The sequence below is a fragment of the Ictidomys tridecemlineatus genome, chromosome 11 (assembly GCF_052094955.1).
Source record: "Ictidomys tridecemlineatus isolate mIctTri1 chromosome 11, mIctTri1.hap1, whole genome shotgun sequence".
Taxonomy (NCBI): domain Eukaryota; kingdom Metazoa; phylum Chordata; class Mammalia; order Rodentia; family Sciuridae; genus Ictidomys; species Ictidomys tridecemlineatus.
In genome coordinates, this window is record NC_135487.1 from 76,859,467 (window position 1) to 76,886,211 (window position 26,745).

General features: G+C 43.7%; 1 protein-coding gene and 1 non-coding gene across 3 annotated transcripts; both read left to right on the forward strand.

The window, feature by feature from the left end:
* The first annotated feature begins 20,244 nt into the window (after positions 1 to 20,244).
* Positions 20,245 to 22,413, forward strand: LOC110598403 (uncharacterized). Of its 2 annotated transcripts, none has more exons than XM_078026775.1 (2): positions 20,245 to 20,895; positions 21,493 to 22,413. In XM_078026775.1, exons 1-2 carry the CDS (start codon positions 20,602 to 20,604, stop codon positions 21,883 to 21,885), a joined length of 687 nt encoding a protein of 228 aa, XP_077882901.1. In that variant the 5' UTR covers positions 20,245 to 20,601; the 3' UTR covers positions 21,886 to 22,413. The 2 variants fall into 2 exon arrangements, with proteins under 2 accessions (XP_077882901.1, XP_040144944.2); XM_040289010.2 differs by having other exon boundaries at positions 20,246 to 20,997.
* On the forward strand, positions 21,343 to 21,427 carry Trnar-ucu (transfer RNA arginine (anticodon UCU)). The gene is given in 2 exon segments: positions 21,343 to 21,379; positions 21,392 to 21,427. It is a non-coding gene; the product is annotated as a tRNA-Arg (tRNA).
* Positions 22,414 to 26,745: the final 4,332 nt, after the last annotated feature.

Here is a 26,745-nt window from a genome sequence, read left to right on the forward strand (position 1 = left end):
CACTCTATGCCATGCCATGGGCTTTTTCTATTCTATGTCCTTTTTGTTTTTTCTTTTCCTTCTTTCTTTTTAATATTATTAGTTGTAAATGGATACAATACCTTTATTTTATTTATTTATTTTTATATGGTGCTGAGGATTGAACTCAGTGCTTCATGTGGTAGGCAAGAGCTCTCTATTACTGAGCCACAACCCCAGCCCTCCATGTCCTCCATAATAGCTGCTTCTCACGGTAGTCTTTTTCCTGTTAATATTTCCCTAATTCATTTGGCTCTAACAATCGTACATTGGTGGGGGTGGGGGGGGTGGGGTGGGGGTGGGGGGGTGGGGTGGGGGGAGTACCCAGCAAAGCAACCACCTACTCTAACCATGCTCTTTCTCTGTATTGCACAGGCCCAGGAATGTTCCCTGTGTCTCAGGCCCTGTAGCTGCATTCTGTATTTGGTTAGGTCTACTGCTGTTCCTCCACGGCAGGTGTGAATTACAGTCACAAAACTTTTGCAGCCAAGGCCATCTGCTAGTCAGGTAATTCTGTTATCAGGAAAGCTTTGCCTGTAACCATTCAGGGCAAAGGTCAGAGCTCCACACTGGGCAAAGTCACCCACTAAGAAGAGGCCTCTTCATGCCCTAGTCCCACCGAGGGAGCTCTCTGTCTTCAAGCAGGTGTGACTATTGTGAGGCCCAAGTCCTGGAGAACTAGGATAGCATCTGGGGGGTAACTTTTTATTTGGATATCATTTCAAAGTTAAAAGTAAATTGAAAGTATAGTGTTGTGTATTTTTTGTACCACTTTTTGTGGCTTTATCATTCTGTGTGCTTTTCTTTTTTCTTTTTTTAATTATTTTTTTTAGTTGTAGATGGACACAATATCTTTATTTATTTATTTATTTAATGTGGTGCTGCAGATGAAACCCAGTGCCATGTAAGGCAAGCGCTCAACCACTAAGCTTCAGCCCCAGCCCCTGTGCAAGTTGGAGACACTGTGCCCCTTTACCCTAAATATTGTTGAGATGGAGGACACTCTCTTATGTAAACACAGTACAGTTATCAACTTTAAGAATCTTAATATTGATATATTACTACTAACTAAACCACAATAAAAATTCAAATTACATGAATTGTCCCAATAATCTTCTTTAGATCTATTTTTTACCCAGCCCAAAATCTGATCAAAGTTCAATCATTTATTGTGTTTTGCTGTCATGTCTTTTAAATCTCCTTCAAATTGGAACATTTCCTTAGCCTCTAACTTCTTGGACCTCAACATTTTTAAGGCTACCTGCCAGTTGTTTAGTAGACTGACCTGAATTTGAGTTTATATCATTTTTCACAATTCAATTTAGGGAAACTTCTTTTTTTATATATTTATTTTTTAGTTTTAGGTGGACACAATGTCTTTATTTTTAATTTTTATGTGGTTTGAGGATCAAACCCAGCGCCCCGTGCCTGCTAGGCAAGTGCGCCATGGCTTGAGCCACATCCCCAGCCCCGGGAAACTTCTTTTGACAGGTAAAATCACAGAGGTGATGTTGTACCCTTCTTAGTGTATCATCAGGGAGCCTGTGACTGCCATGAATGTCCTGGCTAAGATCGCTGCAAAGGCAGCCAACCGTGTCTTTGTAAAGGCTGTCCTCTGCTGGCTATTTGCAACATTGCAGCTTCTATACCTCTACAGATGCGTTTGAAAAGGGGCCTGAAGTTCTGAAGTGTAAATCCTGACATTTTATTGGTTGTGGGATCTTAGGAGACCTTAGATCATGTGGACTTCTGATTTCATCACAAGATGATTGAATGCAAAAGCATCCTACAAATATGGTCAGGTGTTTCTCTAAGCTAATGTCTACGCTGGCTGCTATGACTTCTCTGTGAGCTCAACCCTGCTGGTCCTTGGAGCTCCAGGGCTGCTCTTCAGAACTCATATCCACTACCTGCAAAGCCTCCAATAGCTTTTGGCTCTGTGATCACCATGACAGAGCTGCCTCCTTGCTGAGGCTCCCACAAACAACAGGTTCCTATGAGCTACTGCTGGGAAAGAACCAAGACAACCCCCAAGGAGAAGGAGACCTGACCTTCAACATTTCTGCCCATGTGGGTCCATCTGGGGGTCACCACTGTTTCCTGCACCAGCTGGTTTTTGCATCCAGTGAGATTACAGCCACACTGCTACTGCCAGGCTGGTGATGCTTCTGTGGGATCAAGTGTGGTGCCAAAGCAGCAGCCAGAGCAGATGCATGTGCCCTTTGATGCCCACCAAACCCTGGGTAAATGCGTTCTCTTAACAGGTTTTGGCTGCTGGGCTTTTGCTGGAGCTAAGCCAAGGATTCTGCTTTCACAGATAGAGTGCAGACTCTGCTCTTACACACACTTTAGGTTTCTGTGTACATTTTCTTTGCATCTTTCTCAGAGACTTAGGTGCATACATGCAAAATTCTTCTTCCCTGCCTGCTTGCCTTCTTTCCTAGTTTTAATAAATATTTCTTGAGCATCAACTATACTCCAGGCTCTGCAGTGGGCTATGCGGAGAGCAGCAAGCCCAGCTTGCCTCCTAGAGCTTGTATAGTTGATTGGATGACAGAAATAAGCAGAGAAGCAACTGCTTTACAAATGAGATCCCTGGCCTTTGGAGGCAGGTGTTTCTTGTCCCACTGTGCCTCTTAGCTACACTGATTACCTCTCAGGTGGCCCAGAATCTTCTCATTATTGCTTTATATTTACTTAGTGCTCTCCCAGGACACCAGACAGACACATTGCCAAAGCTCAGAGAAGAAGAATTATGAGAAATAAGTATATGAAGAGAGGAAATATCCTTCCAGCATGAATATAATTATTTCTTTTTCTTTTCTTTTTACTCAAATTTACCCTCAGAACAGAGGCATCTGTAGCAGTGAACTAGAGCCATTTTCTGTGGGGCCTTCGTGTTTTGGGCAATGTCAGGATTCCTAAGAACTGGCAACTCGACACGTGGAATCTAGGCATGTGTTTTGAGGCAGGCATCTCGCATGTAGTGGGAGATCAGTCTGTGTGTGGTGACATTGTAAAAGTCACCTAGTGAGTGGGTGCCATAGGCTAAACTGGAGGTCAGCTTCACAGGGGGAAATGGCTCTGGCCAGGAGAGCAGCTGAGGCCTGCTCAACCACTGGAGGGAAGTCACTTCTTGTCCCCCTGGGAGACCTCCTGACCTGACTCAGTCTGCCTCTCAGGCCTCTTCTGGAGAGAAAGTGAAATGAGATGAGGGAAAGAGCTATACGTCATTCATGCAGAGATGCCCTACGCACCAACAGATGTACGGGGCACATGTTCAGGCCAAAAATGTGAATGAGGAGTCACTTTCTAATACAATTTCATAGTGTTTTATTAGGTAGCAACCATACGTGCCTCCAACTGGCTGGGAGACAGTTAGCACAGAGTGTTGACCCAGCAGCTGGACCAGGACCTGTGCTAGGTTTACACTGGCCCAACTCTCACCTTCCCTACTTCCACGTCCATGTGTCCAGTCTAGATACAAAGGACACTGGGGAAGAACATGAATGGGACCTTTGCAAATATGTTATATTTCTCCAAGAACAAGTAGCTGCATAATCAGGTCAGTTTGCTGTGTCAAAGGCTGGTGGCTCTAAGGAAAGTTTACTAGAAAATTCCATGAGGGTGAGCTCTGTTGTCTATTTTACCACCACACATCCATAACTTATTGCTCTCCCTAGCACACAGCAGGCACATAATATAAATTAGTTACAGTGGAAGCCCACCTCAGGAACTGACAGAATAGAGGTTTGTTTTCTGCAGGCAGTATCCCCCAAGCCATACTTTGAAATTATAGAGTGCTTCACTTTCCTTGGTAAGTAACTCACAAAATCCTTTAGAAATTAAAGCTGTTTAAACAAGCAATTCATAACAATGTTGAAGGTATTTCAGGTATTGCCCACTGAGTTCTTGACTGATGATGTCAACACAGTCATCATAGCTAAGACTAAGATATGCCGGAATGCAACCAGAATAAAGACAGAACAAAACAAAACTCCCCAAAACTATCTTAGCTATAATTTAAAAAAAAAAAAACAGATACTAACTTGTATTTTGCCAAAGTCCTGAAACTGCCTTCAGGAGCAGATGGGAAAACAGGATTTAAAAAAAAAAGAAAAAAGTCCACTATAATAATAGAACTAGTTTGTCCTGAGTCTGGGAAGGGCGATACCTTCCTGGATTGTTCCACAACAGTCTTCTCAGCCATCTGTTTCCCCACATCCTGTCAAACCAATACTGTCCTGGTAACCGGAATCCCTGCTGCTACTTTATGTCATCTTCTCAGCTTCCTGTCCCACTTCTGCTGGAGTTTGATTTGGCCTTTATGTGAATGGACACCATGGAATGGCATGGCCCTCTGGTTCTTGGGGCCCTCCTGAGAGCCCAGAGTTCCTACAGTGGCTTTTGGAAGCTCCCATGTCTTGAGCACTGTGCTGAGTCCTTTACTATGTTATCATATTATCTCATTAACGTCACAGCCATGCCAAGAGATGGTTTATTTCTCTCGTTTTACAGAGGAGGAAATAAGTGTCGGGAGAGTGGAGTGTCTTGACTTTTCATACAGCTCAGAAGTGGCAGAGGTGGGATTTGAAGTCAGGCTGGCTCGAAAGCCTATCCCTTAGCCATTAACTTCTTCAGCCTCCCCTTGGGTCCTCCACATCTTTGGGAGCATTCCCATTTTTACTCCTCTTCTGTTTTCCTTCTTTCTCTCTCTGGCCTTCTTTCCAGTTCCAGATGGACTTCTGTCCACGTACTACATATTACTTTCTTTGTCTTGGCTTTCAAAACCCTTTATAATTTGACCCTACTGCTCTCCTCGGCCCACTCTCCACCGCCCAAGCCCAGGTGAGGCTGTGCTGCCATCTACCTGTGCTTACCCACCATGCCCTTCCCTGGCCTTTGCAGCACTTTGCCTTCTAGCACTTTCTGCCCAAGGAGCTCTCCTCCCTGACTCTCCTCATTCCCCTCCCTAAGCCACCCAGCTCGCCCTGCTCTGGGGGTTCCCAGGAGGCCTCACTACACCCCGGCCCAAGCTTCCCCAGTGCATGGGGCCTCAGTGACTGTGCCCTCATATAGGGAGAAGCATTGGTTCTCTGGATCCTGGTTTGTCTGTTAACCATGTGCTGTTTTGTGATACCCTTAATCTGACTTTGCTATTTTCATGTATTAATGTTTTCCTCAATTAGATTATAAGCTCCTTGAGTGACAAATGTCTCTTCTTATAGTTAATGAAATTTCTCTTAACACATAGCTCAAGGCTTTACACACAAAAGGGGTTCAGGAAAGTCTGTAGGTTTCTCTGTCACTATATTCACGACAGGTTGATATCAATACCCTTAGGATCACACTAAAGCACAAATGTCCAAGAGCTGTGTTGAGGTGGTGGCTCAGTGGTAGAGTGCTTGCCTAGCATGATCAGGGCCCTGCATTCCATCCCTGCCTCACCCTGCCCCCACCACCACACACACACACACACACACACACACACAGCAAAGAGCAGAGATTGATTTTCCATGCCTACCACCTCTCAAGGCTTTGTCTTCTTCCTACTGGCTGAACACCATGATCCAGCCTGCCACACAGGACCCCAACTTAGGCCTGCCCTTGACTCAAAGCTATGCATCTGAGCTAACGGTCCACTGTCATGGTGGTGGGTGTCTCCAGTGCTGAACTACCTGGGTTCATACCCCAGTTCCTCTACTTCCTTCAAGTGATCTGAGCAATTTACTTATACTCAGGGCTTCAGTTTCCTCATCTGCAAAATGGGGATAAACAGTACTTACAATCATTCACTAACTATTAGTTGCGGGCCAGACCTTTGCTCAACTATACATCAGGCATTATTCTAGGTAGGTGCTGGGTATAAAGTTCTCACCACAGGAAGACAGGAAGCTGATGTCCTGGTGTAGAGAGACACAGATAAGAGATGACATAAACATGGCATGTGAAAAGTGCTGTGAGGACAAAGTGGGTGGGCCAGGGACTGTGGTTTTAAATAGTAGGCAAGGTGACACAAGAATCCAGACCTTAGCATTGTATAAGGAAAAATGAGCACAGGGGTACAAGTACTTACAATTGCACTTGATTCTTAGTACATGGTGAATAATGTTTAGATATTAGGCATTATCAATGCCTAATATCTAAAAAAAATCTAGAAAACTACCAATTAAATGTTTTTTATAAAATTACCAGTTAAACTTTTGTTGTACTAATTTTTAAGAAGAAAAGGACCAATATGTTATAATTACATTTTATGGGGGTTTCCCATGTGGCTATTGCTAATCAGTTCATACTTAAAGAGCACCTTTCTTGGTCACCTAGTTTTAATCAGCTTTTTTCACTGCTGGAACTAAAAGACCTGAATCAAACAACTTTAAAGGAAGAAAAGTTTATTTAGGGGCTCATGTTTTCAAAGGTCTCAATCCACGGTCAGCAGGCTCCATTCCTTGGGGCTTGAAGAGAGGCAGGACATCATGGCAGAAGAGTGTGACAGAGGGAAGCAGCTCACATGATAATAAGAAAGCAGAGGAAGAGACTTCTCCACTCTCTAGATACAAAATATATACCCCTTAGCCCCACCCACAATGAACCACTTCCTCCAGCTATTCCCCATCTGCCTCCAGTCAGCACTCAGTTAATCCCATCGGGGTAATTAACTGATTAGGTTAAGGCTACAACCCCATCATTTCTCCTCCAAACCCTCTTGTATTGTCTCACACATGAGATTTGGGGGACACCTAACATCTAAACTCTAGCACCCTGATCCCACCACTAACACCCACCCTCCTTTAACTATCCAAATTTATGTATCTTAGTGAAAGATGCAGAAGTTACTTTCTATTTTTCTTTTTTTCCCCAGAAATTAATGAAATATGTGAGAATGGATTAAAGCCCTAATCCTAAAATATAACCTGTATTAAATAGTGGGCATGTGCAACATATAAAGGAAATTTAGGCTGATGCTGAAAAGTTAGTCCCTTCATACTTGAAACTCTCTCCCTAACCTGGTACGTACACAAACACAGCTGATGATACTCCAGTATTCACAATTCAGTAGAACCTCAATTTCTGCAAAAATCAGCCAGAAAAACTATTTTTCTATACTCAGCAATTCTAACATCAAACATGTTACTGCATCAAACCAAGCAATTCTCCTGTTCTGTGGCTACCACTGGGTAGTTTAACTCACTCCTGATTCTACCCACAGGTTAAGTGCAGTCTCACAGGATCCCCTCCCCTGTCAGATGCCAATCACCTAGTGCCTGGTGAATCAGACTTCTGACTGACCAGTCATAAATTGGAGGTTCCTATAATCCTATCTTCAGGTTAAGGGGCTTACCAGTACTGATTTACAATCACTCAGATCTTTCCCTGTGCCCAGCAAACCATCTGAGAGGGCTAAGCTGGACCCTCCAACTTGGAGGCTAAGGGTCGTTATAATCCACAGTCCTCAGATGACCACTCTACTTCAAGGAGAAACACTGATCAGGCTCCCACAGCTTTCCTGGCCATCCAGGCCTCCCATGGCCCCACTCCATGCACTTTTTTTTTTTTTTAAGAGAAGAGAGAGAGAGAATCTTTTAATATTTATTTTTCAGTTTTCGGTGGACACAACATCTTTATTTTAAGTGGTGCTGAGGATCGAACCCAGCGCCCCACGCATGCCAGGCGAGCGCATTACCGCTTGAGCCACTTCTCCAGCACTTTGATTCGCCTCCTCTGTCCTTTTGTTCTCCCACCTCCTCCTGGCACAGGCCTCCTGCTTTCTTCCTGGCTCTCTTTCCCACCTACCCTGTTTCCTGGCTTTATTCCTCTGCTCTTGTCATACAAACCTCTTTGTCTCCTCTCCCCATTCCTCAAGTGGAATTTTTTTTTTTTTTTTTTTTTTTGTTCTCTCTGGAAACCCAAAGTTGCCTGACAAGGAACTTCTCCCTTCTTGTTTCATTAAAAAAAAAAAAAAAAAAAAAAAAAAAAAAAGCACTAATTCAGATTTCAACAAGTTTCCTCTGGGCACTTTTTTCTGTGTACCCAGGTGGCCTGAGGGGTAATCCCCCTTTGTGGGAGGATGAACCAAAAGAGGCAGCTTTGTTGGGCTTGGCTTTGGGCACACACCTGGGTTTTGTTCCACACCATCCACTTCCTCAGCTCTCCAACCATCCGTCAGAACTCACAAATACTGAGACCCCTCTTTAGTCAGCTCTGGAGTCTCTGGGTGACATGGGAGGCACACATGAAACCCTGTTCAATAAGACAAGAAAAATACTTCAGGGCTATACCTAGGTTTCCCATTCAGCCTAGGGCTACAGCCTCATTTCCAGGGCTGTCACCCCTGAATGTCCCCCTCTGTCACCAGCATCAGTCTGCAGTGCCTCACTATGGGCGGTTGGTCCTGAGAACCCAGCCTACCCAACTCTGCTTTGCTTTTGCAGAGCAGCAGCCTCCCTTAGCACTCTCTCCCTCCTTCCTACAGGTGCTTTTTGCATTTTGCAGGTTTAAGCTCATTCTGGTAGAGAGAAGCAACCATGGCATTTAAAAGTTAAGGTCTCAGGGATGGGGGTGTGGCTCAGTGGTAGAGTACTTGCCTAGCACGCACAAAGCCCTGGGATCCAATCTTAGTTCCCAAGGTGGGGAGGATTTAAGTTCTCTGCACAGAGTAAAGCAGTGGTCACCCAGACAGAAGACAGTTACATTTCTTGTGTGGAAGACAAACAAGGTCAAGGTCATTCTCTGCAGTTCTGCATCCTCTGGCTTCACGTTGCCATGGGGATTCAAGATGCCCCTTTTCTCTGACCTATGCTCAACCTCCCATTCTCCTTCCCCAGACCCAAATTTCTGGAGTCAGCACCCACTGCTGGCACTTTTCCACCAGCCCAGGCCACGGGAGCAGACAGGAGAGCGTCTTTTCATGGGCTTGCAACAAGACAGAGCCTTGGTCCACTCCTCTGCCATGTTCCTACTCTGGGAGACTCAGCTAACCTGGCCCCTCCAAATCTCTGCCTACTCTGGAATCCAACAAGAGCCCTTTCTGCCCTTGTTGGCCCTCATGCCAGCTCTCATCTGCTTTTTTTGATCATGATTCCAGCCAAGTAGAACCTTTTCTGACTGGAGGCTCCATTCATTGTTCCAGGCAAAAACTGAAAGGAGAAAGCTCAGCAAATAGAGTTAAATTTGGTGAAGAATAAGAAAAGGGAAGGGAGGGAAGGGATGGGAAAGAGTGGGGGAAGGAGGGAAGATTTCTGCTCTCTAGAACCCCCGCCACCTTAAAGACTCTGGAGCCAGAGGTCCTATAAGGTCTTCAGCAAGATGCTCAGGCCAGCCAAGGGTCAGTGGGGACAGGAGAGCTCAGAGCTCCTCCTGCCAGCCCTGGGTGCTGGCCCCACACTTGCCCATTGAACTTCTCCCCAGATCCTGGAATCCAGGCCCCCACCTCTCATCTTTATTTATGCTGTTTCTTCAGCCTGGGCTGCCCTTTCCTCTCCTCTCCACTTTGCTCATTCCTCCTTCTTCCTTAGGTACAAATCTCTCCTGAGAGATCCCGCCTCCCGGAGACTGTGGAGACTGGGACCCGTTCTATCTGGCTGCCCACCAGCCTTTGCTTGAGCTCCCAGCACAGAACCTGGCAGGGTGTATCTGCCTATACATTCTTCTTCTCTCCATGGAGTCACTGTTTTCATTTACCCAGGTCTGTCATGTGCCAGGACCAGTGGTGATCTAGAGACTGGGCCCCTCTATGTTGTCAGGTTGTGTTGGTCTGGTGATGGGAACGGACTCTTAGAAGTTACCAGATGGTGTTTGGAGAAGGAGATCTGGGGTGCTGCAGAAATGGAGGACATGCTTTAGTCTGGGGCTGGGGACAGAGGAGGTCAGGGAAGATCAAGGAAGGGTTAAGTTGAAAACCGAATAATGAGGAAACAAACCATGACCAGGGAGAAAGGCAGGTGTGTGTGTGTGAGTGTGTGTGTGTGTGTGTGTGTGTGTGTGTGTGTGTGTGTATGTAACAAACCATGACCAGGGAGAAAGGTAGGTGTGTGTGTGTGTGTGTTTGTGTGTGTATTTGCATGCACACATGTGTGTCATGTGTGTGCATGGGGGTAGAGGGACACAGGGCTGTGTTCCAGCTGAGCATGAGCATGTGCAAAGCCTCAACAGGGAAATGAATGGGGTGGCAGGTGGGAGGAGCTAAAGCAGAGCAATGTCCCTGGTGGAGGGAAGCAAAGTTGGAAATGGGTAGGAAGAAAGGTAAGGTACCAGGAAGGTCATGGTCAGTGCCAGCTCCAAGAGGGGAGGGAATGTATTTTATTTGCTTCTATATTACTAGAGCCCTGCAGAGTTCCAGGCTCATACAGGGGCTGAGAAATATTTAGGGAACAAATAAAGAAATAAAAGCACTTAAACAAGAGAATCAGAATTTAAACAGGACACTCAGGCCAATTAGTAAAATAAAACCAGCTATTTTAGCCAAGGGTGACACCATTAGGGCTATGTCACCCCTTAGCTGGCAGTTCAGGAAGCACCGCCTCCATGTGGCAGGCACAGGGACAGGTTTATAATGAGGCACATATGGCATGATTTGAGTTGGTCAGATTAGTAAGACAAGTGTGTCATTTATCCAAAGCAGGCCTATCTGGAACCCAGGGAGGGAGGGCAACCTAAGTGACATCTGCCAGGCTGGGACTGTACACAGCACGGGAGTCTGACAGAAACCAGCCCAGAGGCTGTCTTGATGCCATTTATCAAAGAAGGACTCCCTCTGCTTCTCCCGCAGGCTTGTGGGCTTCCAAGGATGGAGGCATTTCAGAGCTGGGGAGCGCCCTAGGGATCACCTGGGCAGCTCCTCGTTATACAAATGAGGACACAGATGCCCAGAGAGGTTGAGTGACTCACCCTAAGTTAGTGACAAGACCAGGTCAGGTTTCTAGGTCTCCTGACTCTAAACTCAGGCTGTTTATAAACACATCTAAAGGGGGAGGGGAAGGAACAGGAGAGGAGGGAGAGAGAGAGAGAAGGAGAAAAAGAGTAAGGAAGGACGAAAGGAGAAAAAGGGAGGGAAGGAGGACGAGAAAAATGGAAGGAAAGTCAGAAAGAGGTAAGGAAGGAGGGAAGAAAGAAGGAACCATGTTGGTTCTTTCTCATGGGAACTAGAGCTAAAGAGATCTCTACAGCTGAGAGTGTCTAGGAAAAACCATGTCTTGTAACATACTCGTAAAACGTGCTAAGGCCACATGTTAAAAGCACTTAGCATGACTAAGTGAAATAAGCCAATCCCCCCAAAACCAAAGTCCAAATGTTCTCTCTGATATTCGGATGCTGACTCACATGATGGGGGTGGGGTGGAGTTTCACTGGATTGGACATAACTTTCCTATGTTCATATATAAATACACGCCCAGTGTAACTCCACATCATGTACAACCACAAAAATGAGGAGTGATATTCCATGTATGTATGATATGTCAAAATACATTCTACTGTCATGTATAACTAAAAAGAGCAAACACAATTTTTTTAAAAAAATACAATGCATTTAAGTGAAAATGGAAGTAATAAATTGGGGAATCTAAATGAAGGCAATTATTTGAAAACTTAAAAACTAAACAAATAAATAAATGCATTCTGTGGAAGCCAGTTTCCAAGATGGACACCACTGTCCCCACCTTCTGGTATGCACACCCTGCAGCATGCACCCTCCAACTAGCATGTTTGGTTTGTGTGACCAATAGTAAAAGTGATGACAATATGTGACTTCTGAGGTCATAAAAGACATTCTCCCCCGCTCTCTCAGATAATTTCCTCTAGGGGATGCAGCCCCATGGAGAGGTCTATGTGGCAAGAAACTGAGGCCTCCTGCCAACAGCCATGTGAATGAGTCATCTTGGAGGCAGATCAAACTTTCAGATAATTACAGCCCCAGACAAATTCATGAGAGACCCTGAGCCAAAATCACTCAGCTAAGCTGCTCCATAACCAACAGAAATAGTGAGATAATACATTTTTATTGTTTTAAGCTGCTAAGGTCTGGGGGTAATTTGTTCATGCAACAATAAATCACTATTATAAATTCCTTACTGTCATGTCAGTGTATGTTAGCAGCTCAGTTAATCCTTATGTCAACTCTGAAATAGAAATGATTTTCTCCACCTTAGAAGTGTGAAAATAGGTCCAAAGAGGTTAAGTGCTTTCCCAGGGTCATAGAATTGCCTCCAAACCCACCAAACCATTCTGTCCTCCTCAACCACAGCTCTCAGACATTCTCCTCTCCTCCCACTCATCTCACAGAGACAAGCTGGGCTGACCCACTGACAGTTGGTTTCAGGTTCAATGACGAGATTATATGATCATGGGGCAGGGAATGGGTGAGGTTTTGAAAACTAGCACTGCCTGCAAAAATTTTGTCCTTAAGTACCCCGCAATGCAGTTTCAAAAACTTGGGGGAAGCTGGGTTTGGTGGCACATGCCTGTACTCCCAGGAAATTAGGAGGCTGAGGCAGGAGGATTGCAAGTTCAAAGCTAGCCTCAGCAATTTAGTGAGGCCCTAAGCAACTCGGTGAAACCTTGTCTCTAAATAAAAGATAAGAAGAGCTGGGATGTGGTGCAGTGCTTAAATGCCCCTGAGTTCAATCACTGGTACAAAAGAAACAAGAAACAAACAAAAAACTTTGGGGAGACAAAGTGAAGCAAATGAAATGAATGAAAGAACTGAAAAATGGACAGTGTTTCTAGTTAGATTCAGAAAGCAGATGACAAATCCCAAGATCTCTACTGGGACGACGGACCATGGTGTCATTTGTGGGTCTGACAGAAACATGCCATGGGAAAACAGCTGAAGCCCTAAAATAGCAGATACCTCTGACTGGAGGATTTTCTTTATCAATCAGCTTGGTAGCCCAAGTATGGTCATGACCTAGATGAGGTACTATATGCCCAGTCCTTCAGTCTGTCTCTCAGAACAACGGAGGCAGCCTGGAGTGATCCTTCCGTCTCTTCTGGGATGTTCTGAACCTAGATTTTGTGCAGGACATCATCATCACTATAAGTTTTCTTCCCCACTTCCCCACACAGTAGTCATAGTTTCCTTTAAGGTCACTTTTTAGGCCAATAAATCAGGTTGATGCAGGTTGAGCTTTCTGATGAGTTTTTGAAATCTGCTTATTGAAGACTTAAAGCTAATAACCAAAGAGTGGAATAGTGAGCACATGAACCCTAAACAAGTACTTCCCCAACTGTAATGCAAATGTGTCACACAGAGATCTTTTTAAAATGAATCCTGTAATCCTTCCAGTCTGGGATGGGTCTAAGGTCTCACGTTTCTAACCCACTCCCAGATGATGCTGTGCTCCCGGACCAGGATTGGTCAGCACTTAATAGGAAAGGCAGAAAGCACGGCTTTCACATTTTACCTCACTGAGAATCACCTAGGGAGGTTTTAAAGTAATTTTTTATTTGTTTTAGTTAATTATACATAACAGTAGAATACATTTATGTAATTTGATACATTATACATAAATAGGGTATAATTTCTCATTTTCCTGATTGTACATGTTGTAGAATCATCACCTAGGGAATTTTTAAAACTACTGATGCCACCCCTCCCTCTCCAGCCAAAATTCTAAAACTGGCCCCAGGGTACAGCCTGAGCATCAAGATTCTTGTGTATGGCAGAGGTTAAGGTTAAACAATCTAATAAGGCTATTCCCAGCTGCTTCTGGTTTTCTCCTGATCTCTTTCCTTGGAGAAGCAGCTGCAATGCAGGGACACTGTGGATTTGAGGACCACCACCTGGAGTCACTCCTGTTGCTTTCCTTGTGGTGTGTCTTCCAATCTAAGGATAGGGGCAATGTCTCTGCCCACCTTAGAGGGTTGTTACAAGGATAAGAAAGTTCCCACATGTGTAAAACTCAGAATAGCACCTGATGCAATGTGTTAATATGTCTTCATAATTCCCAACTGATGAACAATGAAAATTAGCTAAGTTTTAACAGATGATCACCTGTTGTGGGACCCAGGAATAGGGCTCAGAATACCCTCCCCATATCCTCCCCATACACTTGCCAAAATGAGTTATTCTATTAGTTTATTAATAACTTGGAAGGAAAAGATATGGGTCTGAGAGAGTAGACTTAAGAACTACTTCCCCAGGTCAACAAATATATGAAAAGACGTTCAACTTCTCTAGCAATTAGAGAAATGAAAATTAAAACTACACTGAGATTCCATCTCACTCCAGTCAGAATGCAATTATCAAGAATACAAGTAACAGCAAATGTTGGAGAGGATGTGGGGGAAAAGGCACACTCATACATTGCTGATGGGACTGCAAATTGGTGCAACCACTATGGAAAGCAGTATGGAGATTCCCTAGAACACTTGCAATGTAAACACCATTTGATTTAATTATCACACTCCTTAGTCTATACCCAAAGGACTTTAAATCAGCATACTACAGTGACTTGGTCACAAAAATGTTTATAGCAGCTCAATTCACAGTAGCTAAGCTATGGAACCAACCTGTGTCCTTCAACAGAAGAATGGATAAAGAAAATGTGGTACATATACACAATGGAATATTACTTATCCAAAAAAAAGAATGACTTTATGATTTTTCCAAGTAAATGTATGGACCTGGAGACTATCATGCTAAGTGAAATAAATCAATCCCCCAAAACCAAAGATTGAATGTTTTTTTTCTGATATGTAGAAGCTAACCCATAATAAGGGGCAAGGTGAGGGGAAGAATAGAAATTCAGTGGACTAGACAAAGGGGAATGAAGGATGGGGGGATGGGAATAGGAAAGCTAGTGGAATGAACTTTTCTATGTTCATATATGAATACATGACCAGTGAAACTCCACATCATGTGCAACCACAAGAATGGGATCCTAATTAGAATAAGTTATACTCCATGTATTTATAATATACTCTACTGTCATGTATATGTAAAAAGAACAAATAACAAAAAAATCCTTAAAATTAAAAAGGTCTACTCCCCCAAACTGAATAACTGAAAGCAGAAATTAGGACAATAAGATCAACTTCTTCCACAAAGTCATTGAGGCAACATTTATGGAATGCTCACTGAGTTCAGAGCATTGTGCAAAGCCTTTGGGAGACTAATAACAACAACAAACTAGAAAGCAAGAATATTAAGCTTTCAAGAGCTTCTAGTGTAGTGCAAAAGATAAGCTAGGCAGGAGGCAGCTTCCACACTGCCTAGAGGACTCATTCATTCAGTCAGTATGCAAGGGAACTTACTTTGAGCTAGCCAAAATACTTAGGACTAAGGTTACAAATATGAACAAGAAGGGGAAGACAAGTTTCCTTCCCTCCATCCTCTCAGCATCAAAATTCTTATGATGCTTAAACCTTGGAGAGGAGACACAAAACCACACAGAAATTACTGAGCTTCAAAAGTACTTTGCCGCTGGCAGGATGGCGCATGCCTATAATCCCAGTGGCTAGAGAGGCTGAGGCAGGAGGATCGTGAGTTTAAAGCCAGGTTCACTAAGCAACTCAGTGAGACCCTGTCTCTAAATAAAATACAAAATAGGGCTGGGGATTTGGCTCAGTGATTGAGTGCCCCTGAGTTAAAAAAAAAAAAATGTACTTAGAGAACTCAAAGCAAGAATTCTTCCTTACCACCAGACATGCTGGAGAAAAATGTCTGGGAACCTCCTTGGAGGTGACATGGGCTGCTCTATTTTGGGTCCTGAGCCTTGCACAGAAGCACTCCAGGGTCTTTGCCTCACTGACTCCTGCAGCTAGATCTCCTGACAAATCAAGTCCACGTCCTGTGTCCATCAGTGCTCTCCTTTCTGACTGCTCAAGATTGCAAGGCATACAGGTGACAAGAACACGTTGCTCTCCTTTACCACAGTGTTTCCTGAGATCTAGTTGAGAACCTGGCTAGTCTCCATGTTTCAAAGAACCATTGTGCTCTTTGATTTGTCTAGGCAAAGGCCCAGCCTTGAAGACCCAGGTAAGGCTGGGCCTCTGTCCAGCCACCTCAATAGCAGAGACTGGTGGCTGCCATTTATAGGGTAGTTCTACATTCTTTCTGACTCCTACAACCCTGGTCAGCAGCCCCAACCTACCAGCCATGAAGTCTGGAATTAATTGCCACAGATGTGATATATCTGCCTCACTTTCCCTTTGTGACTAGATTCCCTCCTGTGAGACATTCAGCTGGCTCTTCTGAAACACTTCCCTTTGAGGGCTGGAATTTGCGCCCTTTATTCTCATCTGAGGTCCTTGCCTTCTTGCGATTAGTCCGACGGTGCAGAACCATGGAACTGATCCGTGCCTGACTTTGTCACCAGTGCTTTGAACCACCATGATCTCCACTAGCATCTGCAATGAAGGCCACGTTTGTGGCACTGTTTTAGATACTGTGCACCGAAATGACCATTTCCCCAGCCTCATCCTATCTTCTTCCTCATACCCCAGAGTCTCTTCTCTGACAACCCCTCATGCAAGCATTCATCACATTCAAGTCTGCCCTAGGATAGGTAGCCCATATCAAACTTGGCCACCCTTCCTGACTCTCCCAGTCAGGATATCATCCCACCTCCCCTCACTGGGGTCCCCTTAGCACATCTGTACTACCCTGGGAAACCTTTTTTCCTTTATATCACAGCTGCTTCTGTACCCGACATCATTTCTAAAGCATGAAAGCCAAGCACATTTCTTTTCTTCTTTGTATGCCTCTAAGGTCACATCTGTGCCAACTAGATCCTCAATCACTGCTTGCTAAAGAGACAAAGAAATAGTAGAAAAATGCTAAGTACAAATTAAATGGTATGGAATGGCCTCGCTGCCCCTCTGCCCCTCTGCTTTCAGCTTGCACATTGCCTCTAATGCTAATCGTTCCAAAGCACAGTCTTTCTCAGGTCAAAAGCAACCAGTAATTCCCACTGCCTATTGCAATAAATCCACATTCCTCATCCTAAATCAAACCTGCTCCCACCGGATCTGGCTGAAATCTGCCTGCCCAACCTTATCTCCTGACACTTCTTCCCCTAACACCACACATCCATCTCATAAGGGTCCATTTGTGCCTCCCCAATTTTTGTTTGTTTGTTTGTTTGTTTGATGCCTCAATTTCTTCATCCTGGATATTTTCTTCTTCTATTCCCATCTTGCCACTTAGTGCAGTTTGCTTATTGGCCTAGATGAAACTCAGTACTAAAATATTTTAGGATGAAAAATGTCATCATTTAAATGCTATGAGCAGATTTTGTCTGGCAAGAAATGAATCTTCCTAAGTCCTTTAGGGGGTAAACTGCATCCTTGTTTTGGGAAGCCATGAGGTTGGACAAATGAAAACAATGATTTATCCAAACTTCTCCAAGGGAAAAAATCAGAAAGTTTTGAAACTAGAGCTGGGTGTTTTTAGGTGGAGAAACTAAATGTTCTGTTTGGTAACAAACATAATGTGTACAGTTGTGTAGGAGTAAGGTTGAGAGGCAGAGAACATAACTGGAGTTGCAACAAATTTAGCTGATACTGTATCAGAACTTGATTTGTTTCTGAAGGATATGGGATTTCTTTATTGAGAAATGCTTGCTAATAATAATAGCAACCAGATGTTACAAATTTACTTTGTGCCAAGGGTGCCAAGGCGCAGATAAATTCTCAGGAGGATTAACTCCTACAATCCTTATAATAACTTTATGATTTTTCAGATAAAGAAAAGAAGAATCAGAGAAGGAGGCAGGGCCAAGATTTAAACACCAGGAGTTGAATTCCACAGCCTGTAATCTTAATTCCAACTATCAAAGATTTTGTTTTAGTTTTCTAAAAATCTCGTCCTTTAAAATTTTATTTCAGAATATGTTTCATAATTACTATAATAGTGTATGCTTATTCTTTGAGATTGCAAACTCAAAAAATTTTGTTGTAGGGATGTCAATATTTTGCTACTTTTAAAATACATTATCTTGCATTATTTGCATACTTCTCATATTCATAGGTCATATTTCAGGGAATCTGGAGTGTCCTTGAAGGAAAGAATTATGTTTTAAACTTCTACTTTATTTTCCACAGTAGGCCTAACTATAGCATCCCTAAATACTCACTGAACTGAATTAAATGAGTACTCTGCCAACCTTACTCTTGAGCAAGGCAAAGTTGGTGAAAATTGTTAGAAATATAGTAGATTTCTAGAGCTTCAGGGGAAGGCTGACATGGCTTCCAAGCTCCAAAAATAGAACAATACAACAATTTAAAAATAATTCTGCTGTACAAACATGAAAAATGTTACCTCAGGCCTCCAGAGGTGTATACTGGATTTGAGCTTTAAAACACCAAAGGAAGCAGTGTTTAATTTAGGGTTTTCCTGTCTAGGGATCTCAAGTTGCACAAGGGTAGAGATCAGTGCTGTGGAGATAGTTATAACCCATGCTTTGGCTCCCTCTGCCGGCAGAATGTAAGAGGTTGCTTTTTTCCTTGAAGAATTCTTGGTTCAGGTAGCATAGACTCTTGCTTAGAAAATTTGTCAAGCTCTTCTTTTATGAAATGGGAACTCAAAACCGACTTGATCTTTCTCCCTAGATGACAACTAAAATGCATTTCCATTCTTTTAACATTCTAACTTTGCTTTCTCTAAAGCCACACTCATTATAAACCGGTTATTATCAGAGGACTACCTAATATTTGTGCTGCCGTGACTTTCCCAGTCTTCTAATTGTAAGGTTTAAAAAGCACAACCTGATTGCTCACAGGATGCTTCACAAAAGCCTGGTTTTTACCACATTCTCTGCTAACTCTGTATGTGTGTGTGTTTGTGTGTGTGTATTTTCCATGACATAGACCAGGGACTTTGATCTCAACTAGTGCAAGAAATCAAATATCTAAAATTCTTTGTTTGATTCATGAAGTGGAATTAGGCACAAGCACATTTTCCCTTGGCATGTATTTTCCTTCCCAATTCCCCTTTCCAAGAATTTTTGTATGTGAGTCTGAATTGTTATTTAATCATGTTAATGATTTCTCAAAATTTGAGCTTTGACTCTAATGCCTCAAGCAGAATCCCTCTGTATGGTTTTCCCATAGGGACACTGGGCATCTCTTCCTCCTTTTGAGCTGTGAAAACCAGTTCCTGAGATGTCACAAGAGCCTGGCATGTTGCAGAGTTCAATAAAGATTTGTTTAAATAAATATGACTTAGAGCAGGATTCTTTTTTAAGGGTCAATTTTTTTGCCCATGTGAGAATTCCTCCAGCGAGTAATGCGAAGAAATTCATTCTATTAATTTTACAGGAGCTTACCAATTTTATGCATACAATACTTGTCAAGAAACTGTTTACATCAGGGTGGAATGAAATAGGTCTGGCATCAGTTAGGGCTCTACCACTTAATGTTTGCAGAGGCAATTCACCATTATAGTATTCTTGCACGTTCTTGTTGGGTGTGCCAAGAATGCAAGACTGATCACTCTTTCCTTGGGTCATTTCTCAGGGTTGTGTTTGCAGTGAGCAATCTTGAAGGATGAGGTAATGTCTCCTGGTGGAACAAAGAACAGGCTTGCTTACTGCTCACCATAACATAGTGGGTCCCCAAGCTCAGCATTCCTCTCTTATAATGGAAACCATTTTCTGTGCAAACACGCAACAGGGGCCCATATGCTTTGTTCCTGTGAGAACTGGGGTTCAAAAAACCAACATAAAGATGTTGACGATCTGGCTACTGCTTTTGCTGTACTTTCATCTCTGATCAACATGTGCTGTCAGCACTCACAAACTGTGAAAGCTAACACATTAGACCGCAAATAGAATAAAATTTGACTCTTCATAATTCTCCACACTCACTAGCTGGGTGTCCCTACGTGAGTCATTTAACTTCTTTTAACTGCAGTTTCTCTTCTTTATAAAGGGGTTTGATGGCAGTTTGCCTCTCTAAAAATGTAAAGATCCCCACTACACTAGACTCCTCCTGGGAATTCTCTTCCTCGCTTAAGTACACTGACAGAGACTGCTTATATGCCTGTTGACGCCGGGCGGGGTGGGGGTGGGGGAGCTCAGGAATACAGGGTGCGCCAGGGTTGATCCAGGTTTGGGAATAGAAGACTCAGACCAGCCTGCCGAGCGCGCCCCTCTGCAGCCCCGAGATTCCTACGTAGGCGGGGCCCGGAGAGAGGCACGCTGATTGGAGCAGGGGAGCCAGGGGTCTTGTCTGGCAGCGGCGGTTGCATAGCAACCTCAGTGCTTTTATTTAGATCACCTACTTCGAGTGGCTCCCGGGTCGTGCGGATGCGGATTAGTGGGGCACCGAAAGCCCGCTCCCTGCCCCCAGCCCAAGGTACCCCTGTCATTTTGTGACGATTGCGCCCTTCTGAGCAGCGGCGCCAGGCTCTCAGTGAATCTCCGCCGCCCGGGATCCCCGGGAAACCCCGCGAGCGCGCTCGGGCGCGCGCGCCCTCCGGCTGCACGCGCCCGCACACGCATGCTCCCCGAGCTCCCACGCGCGCGATCGTACTCGGGCTGCCGCCCACTCAGCTGCGTGTCCCGGGTGCGCGAGCTCCGAGCGGCTGCGCGGCACTCTTGGAGGTAGCTGCTGGCGCTGGAATAAGCTTTCGGAGGATTCTCGGATGCTGCGGCGCGGGGCGCGTCGCCCCCCTCAGTCCACCAGAGCCCGGATACCTCAGAAATTCGGCTCTGGGTCTGTGGGGAGCGAAATGCAACCCAAACCCCCTTTTTTTCCGAACCCCGCGCAAAAAAAAAAAAAAAAAACACGCATAAGCACGCACACAGACGTCGCCACGGTCCCTGCGCGCCTCGGCAAGTCCTGGCCGCTGGCGGCGAGGGAAGAGCCGGGGCCCGAGAGGGGTCGCTGCCTGCGCCTCGCAGCCCGGGGGGCGGCCGCTGGGCATCACCGCTCACAGGTGCGACGTAAGTGCCTGGCGTCACCGGCCCGACTCAACGGCCGGCCAGGGCCTGCCTCTCCGCGGCCCCGGCCGGGCTGGAGCGGCCGCGGGAGAGACCTGGTAGGCGGGGACGCTTGGGGCAAGAAGGGGGCCGGGAGGAAAGGGCGCGACCGAGATTTGTGCGGCTTGCCCGGGGCGGGCCGAGACTCGGTCAGGCTGCCCTCACCCCCACCCGTTAGGACCGGCAGACGGCGGCCGCCCTTCGCTGGCCCGGCTCGCCGTTCTCGCGACGGGCACAGGCCGAGAAAGCCGGGCGCCCAGGTTTGGGGTGGCTGTCCAAGCTGGCTGTAGTCTGGGTGCAGCAGTCCCGCTCCAGCGGCAGAGACGACCAAAAGGGGCAGTGGGGAGGGCGCGGGGCCGTCGCCTCTGGCTTAACAGCGCAGATGCGCGGAGACTCCAACAGGTGGCTCCGTGGCGCAATGGATAGCGCATTGGACTTCTAGAGGCTGAAGGCATTCAAAGGTTCCGGGTTCGAGTCCCGGCGGAGTCGTGGGTTTTTTTCCCCCCTGCCCACCATCCTTTCTTTTTTCCTCAACACCTTAATTTGCTTCCCAGACTCTGCTCTCTCCGCTCTGCGTGCGGTTCCTGCAGCCCTTTCGCCTTCAGCGGCTCGCGAGGTCGCGCGCTGGCACCACTCTGCAGCCTCGGCCGGGCCCAGCGGCCAATCCAGGGCCCGGGGAGAGCGGCCCGGACAGCGGAGCGGAGGGAGGCCACAGCCAGGCGAGGCCTTCGGTCCTGGCGGACACCCCCGTGGCCGGAGCGCGACAGTGGCCAGGAGAGAGGGGCGAGAAAACCCGTCGTTGTGCGGTTTCTGTCCCGCTCCGAGAGCTTCGAAATCCGCACGCCCCGGAATCCCGAGCGGGATCCTGTCAAAAACATAGATTTGTGGGCGCCCCTCTGGGACTCCAGTTGAGAGGAGCTGAGGCGGGGAACCCGCATTTTGGATGAAACCGCCCTCCCGCTCCGTGATTGTAGCGTCCGCCGGTCTCCGAGGCCCACTGTGCCCCTCGGCTCCTCCGGGTCAGGAATTACTACTCACTTGTACCGGTTTTTCGGACTCGAGCTTTGCCCAAGGTTAAGATTCCACCTCCCTAAAGGCGAATAAAACAAGGAACGAATGGAGATTTGAAAACTCATTGCCACAATGAAACAGGCTATTCATGCAAAAGATTTTTAAAAATCCAAAATTATCAAAGAGAGAAAAGGTACAGGGAGAAGTAAACATCTTTGTTATTCCTACATCCAACCTTGCTGCACGAGCCGTTAGTAATAACGTTTTCTTGGAAGTAGAGTCATATTTATTTCAGGCACATGTCCGCTCTTTTTGTATGTATGGTCATTCTGCTGGTCGTTATTGATATATGTGACATGCGTCCTTAAAGCATTTAATAGTTAGACTATACTTATTTCACTTAATACATGTAGGGCTGCCTTGTTCTTTGTGCATCATAAAGATTTAAGTCATTAATACTTGAATATTTAGGTGTTGGTTATTTTCCTATTGTATACAATGCTTCAGTGAACATCCTTATTTAATTGTACACAAGTGCAAGAATGTCTTTAGGATAGGTTCCTAGGAAGCTGAATTGTTGGCCCAAAGATTTGTTCTGCATTTGCAGTCGGTGTATTCTTTAATAGTTATTGGCACATTGCCCTCATAGAGATTATACCCATTTTTCTCCCAGCAATGCTAAGTGAGAATGCCTGTTTCCCCTGCACACCATGTTATCAAACAGGAGAAAAATGGTTTCTAGTTGTAGTTTTAACTCATGTCTTTTGTTATGCTTAAACTAAGCATCTTTTCATACAAGGATAATTTGTGTTTTCCGTTCTTGAGCTATGCCTTTTTTTTTTTTTTTTTTTTTTTTTGGTACCAGGGATTGAACCAGGCATGCTTAACCTCTGAGCCACGTCACCAACCCCCCCTTCTTTTAATTTTTTTTTTTTTTTAATCAGGGTCTCGCTAAGTTACTGAGGCTGGCTTTGAATTTGTAATCCTCCTACCTCAGTCTTCTGAGCCTGAGATTACAGGCATGCACCACCATACCTGGCAAGAAAGTAATTTTTAAAAATTACTTTGTAGGAGTTCTTTACACATTAAGAAAAAGAGCCCTTTGTGGTATGTTCCAGTATTTCTTTTCATCTACTGATTTTGCTTCTGATATTTATCTTGTTTATCTGTCTTGCAGAAATGTATATATTTGAATTTATCAATCTTTTCTGACGTCTACATTTGAAGGTCATACTACACTCAGATTATTAAATGCTGTCCTTTTAATGGTTTTATTTTTATGTTTTTTTTTTTTAGATGTTGATGGACCTTTATTTTATTTATTTATATGTGGTGCTGAAAATTGAACCCAGTGCCTCACACATGCTAGGGAAGTGCTCTACCACTGAGCTACAGCCCCAGCCCTGTTTTTATGTTTTGTTTTTAAATATTTGCTTAATCCAGTATTTTTCTGTAAGGGGTGAAGTGGGAGTGTTGTTCCAGATAATCACTGATGATGAACCCTCCTCCTTTATTACATCAATTTTATTTTTTTCCAGTACTGGGGTTAGAACTCAGGGATACTCTATCAGTGAGCTATATCCCCATCCCTTTTTAGTTTTGATTTTGAGATAGGGTCTTGCTAATGTCTTGCTGAGGCTGGCCTCAAATTTGGGGTCCTCAGCCTTCCTAGTCACTGGAATTATAGATGTCTGCCACTGTGGCAGGCTGTAACTAATTCAAAATACCACTTTCATTATTTTCTAAATTCCCACATGAATTTGGGCTTTTGGATTATTTCACTGATCTAAATTTTTAAATTCATTTTAAAATCTAGTGGAATCAGTCCTCTCTTATCCCCTTTAAAAAAGATCTTTCTGCCTAGTTTTATTTAGAATAATTATAATACTTAATATAAAGTAATTGTTCAAGGATACACAGCTGATAAGCTATAAGCCTGAATGGGAACCCAGGACACCAAGGTCTACAGGTAAACCCTCAATTCTGTGTTATTTTTCTCACATGAGCTTTAATTATAGTGAGTAGGAGATGATATTATTGAAGTCATACTGTCCATCAATATAGGGAGAATTGGACTAATTAGGATGTTGAATCTTTGTCTTTAAGAACTTTGGGAGGGAGAAAAGTATGCCATTTTATTTATTCAGCCCTTCTGGGCACTTTAGTGTCAGTTTTCCTTCATCTAGTTCTTGACTTTTTTTGGTTAACTGTACTCTTATCCTTTTTTGTTTGTTTTGATAATGGAGATTGAATCCAGAAGTACTTTTCCACTGAGCTACATCCCCCAGCCACCACCCTAGTCCTCTTTCTTGAGACAGGGTCTTGATATGTTATCCAGGCCTCAAATATGGGATCCTTTTGCTTCAACCTCCAGAGTTGCTGGGATTACAAGTGTGTGCCACTAAACCCAATTTAGTTTATAGTTTTTATTGGGATATTTTCTTTCATTATATTCTTTAACAGGTTGTTGTTTTTATATATAAGAAAGCATTTGGTGTTTTAAAAAATAATTTTATATTCAATCATCTTATTGGATTATTTTATTACTATTTAAAATAGTTTTTCATTTCAAACCATGATGTGATACCACTTCACACCCACTAGGATGGTTATATTAAGAAAGACAAATGGCAGTTATTAAGAATATAAGCAACAATAATTGGTGGTGAGGATGTGGGGAAAGTTACACTCTTACATTGCTGGTGGGACTGCAAATTGGTACACCCAATCTGGAAATCAGTATGGAGATTCCTTAGAAAACTTGGAACGGCATTTTATTCAGCTATCCCACTACTCGGTTTATACCCCAAGGACTTAAAAACAGCATACTACAGTGAGACAGCCACGTCAATGTTCATAGCAGTACAATTTACAATAGATAAATTGTGGAACCAATCTAGATGCCCTTCAATAGATGGATGGATAAGGAAACTGTGGTATCTATACACAAGGAATATTACTCAGCATTAAAAAAGAATAAAATCATGGTATTTGCAGGTAAATGGATGAAGTTGGAGAATATAATGCTAAGAGAAGTTAGCCAATCCCCAAAACCTAGAGGCCGAATGTTTCCTCTGATAAGTGGATGCTGATCCATAATGGGGGTGGGAGGAGGAGCTTGGGATGAATGAAGGAACTCTGGATAGGGCAAAGCAGAGGGAGAGGAAGAGAGGGGGCAGAAGGGTAGGAGAGATGGTGGAATGAGATGGACATCATTACCCTAGGTACATGTATGATGACACAAATGGTATGTGTACATTGTGTACAACCAGAGAAATGAAAAATTGTGCTCTATTTGTGTACTATGAATTGAAATGCATTCCACTGTCATATATAACAAACCAGAACAAATAAATAAATTCATTTAAAAAAGAAAGATTATACAAATCTTGAAAAGCATTGAAACCCTTATATATTGCTAGTGGATATGTAAAATGATGCAGTCTATTGTTAAACAGTTTGGTAATTCCTCAAAAAGTTAAAACATTACAGTTACCTTGTTATTGTGTCAATCCATTCCTAAGTATATACCCAATAGAATTTAAAACATATGTCCACACAAAAATTTGCACAAGAATGTCATTAGTAGCATTGTTTTTAATAGCCAGGAGTAGAAATAACCCAATGTCCACCAGCTGATCAATGGATGAACAAGATGTAGTGTATCTTTCTGGTGGAATATTATTCTGCAATCAAAAGGAATGAAGTGCTGATTCATGTTACATAAATCTTGAAAACATTATACTAAGTAAAATAATCTAGTCACAAATGACCACATATTATATGATTCCTTTTAAATGAAATGTCCAAATTAGGCAAATTCATAGGAGTTAGTCATCACCAGGGCTTGGGGTGGGGAAACGTGAAGTGACCAATAATGTATATGGGGTTTAATTTTGGGGTCATGAGAATGTTCTGGAAATAGTTTGGTAGTTGCATAACTTAGAATATATGAAAATTCACTGATTTGTACACTTCTTAAAGGTATGAATTTTATGGTGAATTATATATTTATTTAAAAAATGAAAAAAAATACTTTTTCAGTTGACAAATTTGTTTTCTGAAATATTCTATCCACAAATTATGATGGTTTTATTTTCTCCTTTCTAAGTTTTATGCCTCATATTATTTCTCTTATAATAGAATCAGCTGGTGTGTCCATACAGTGTTAATTGTTTATGATAATGTTGATAATGAACTTCCTTGACATGTTTCTGCTCATTAAAGGAGTGCTTTTCCAGTAAACATGATGCTGGCTTCTGAGATTGGTATGCAAGTGCAAACACACATGCACTCACATACGCATAGATTTTATCACATTAGTAAGATCCCACTGGTATTTCTCTGCATTCCTGAAACAATTTTTAGTTATTTTTTTTTTTGTACTAGAAAATGCAGGCAGTGTTTCCACAAAAATAACTGTACAGTGATTTGAAGTACAATAAATGAGGGCAATGCATGGCCTTCCAATAAAAGATATTTGAAGATGACAGAGAGAGAGAGAGAGAGAGAGAGAGAGAGAGAGAGAGAGAGAGAGAGAGAGAGAGAGAGAGATATCCCACTGGATTTGGTGGTGCACACTTGTAATTCCAGTGACTCTGGAGGCTGAGACAGGAGGATCACAAGTTCAAGGCCACCCTCAGCAATTCAGTGAATCACTAAGCAACTTATGGAGACCCTGTCTCAAAATAAAAAATAAAAAGGGATGGGGATGTGGTCAGTATTAAGTGACCTTAGGTTCAGTTCCTAGTACCAAAAAAAAAAAAAAAAAAAAAAGAAAATCCCTGTTAATCTTT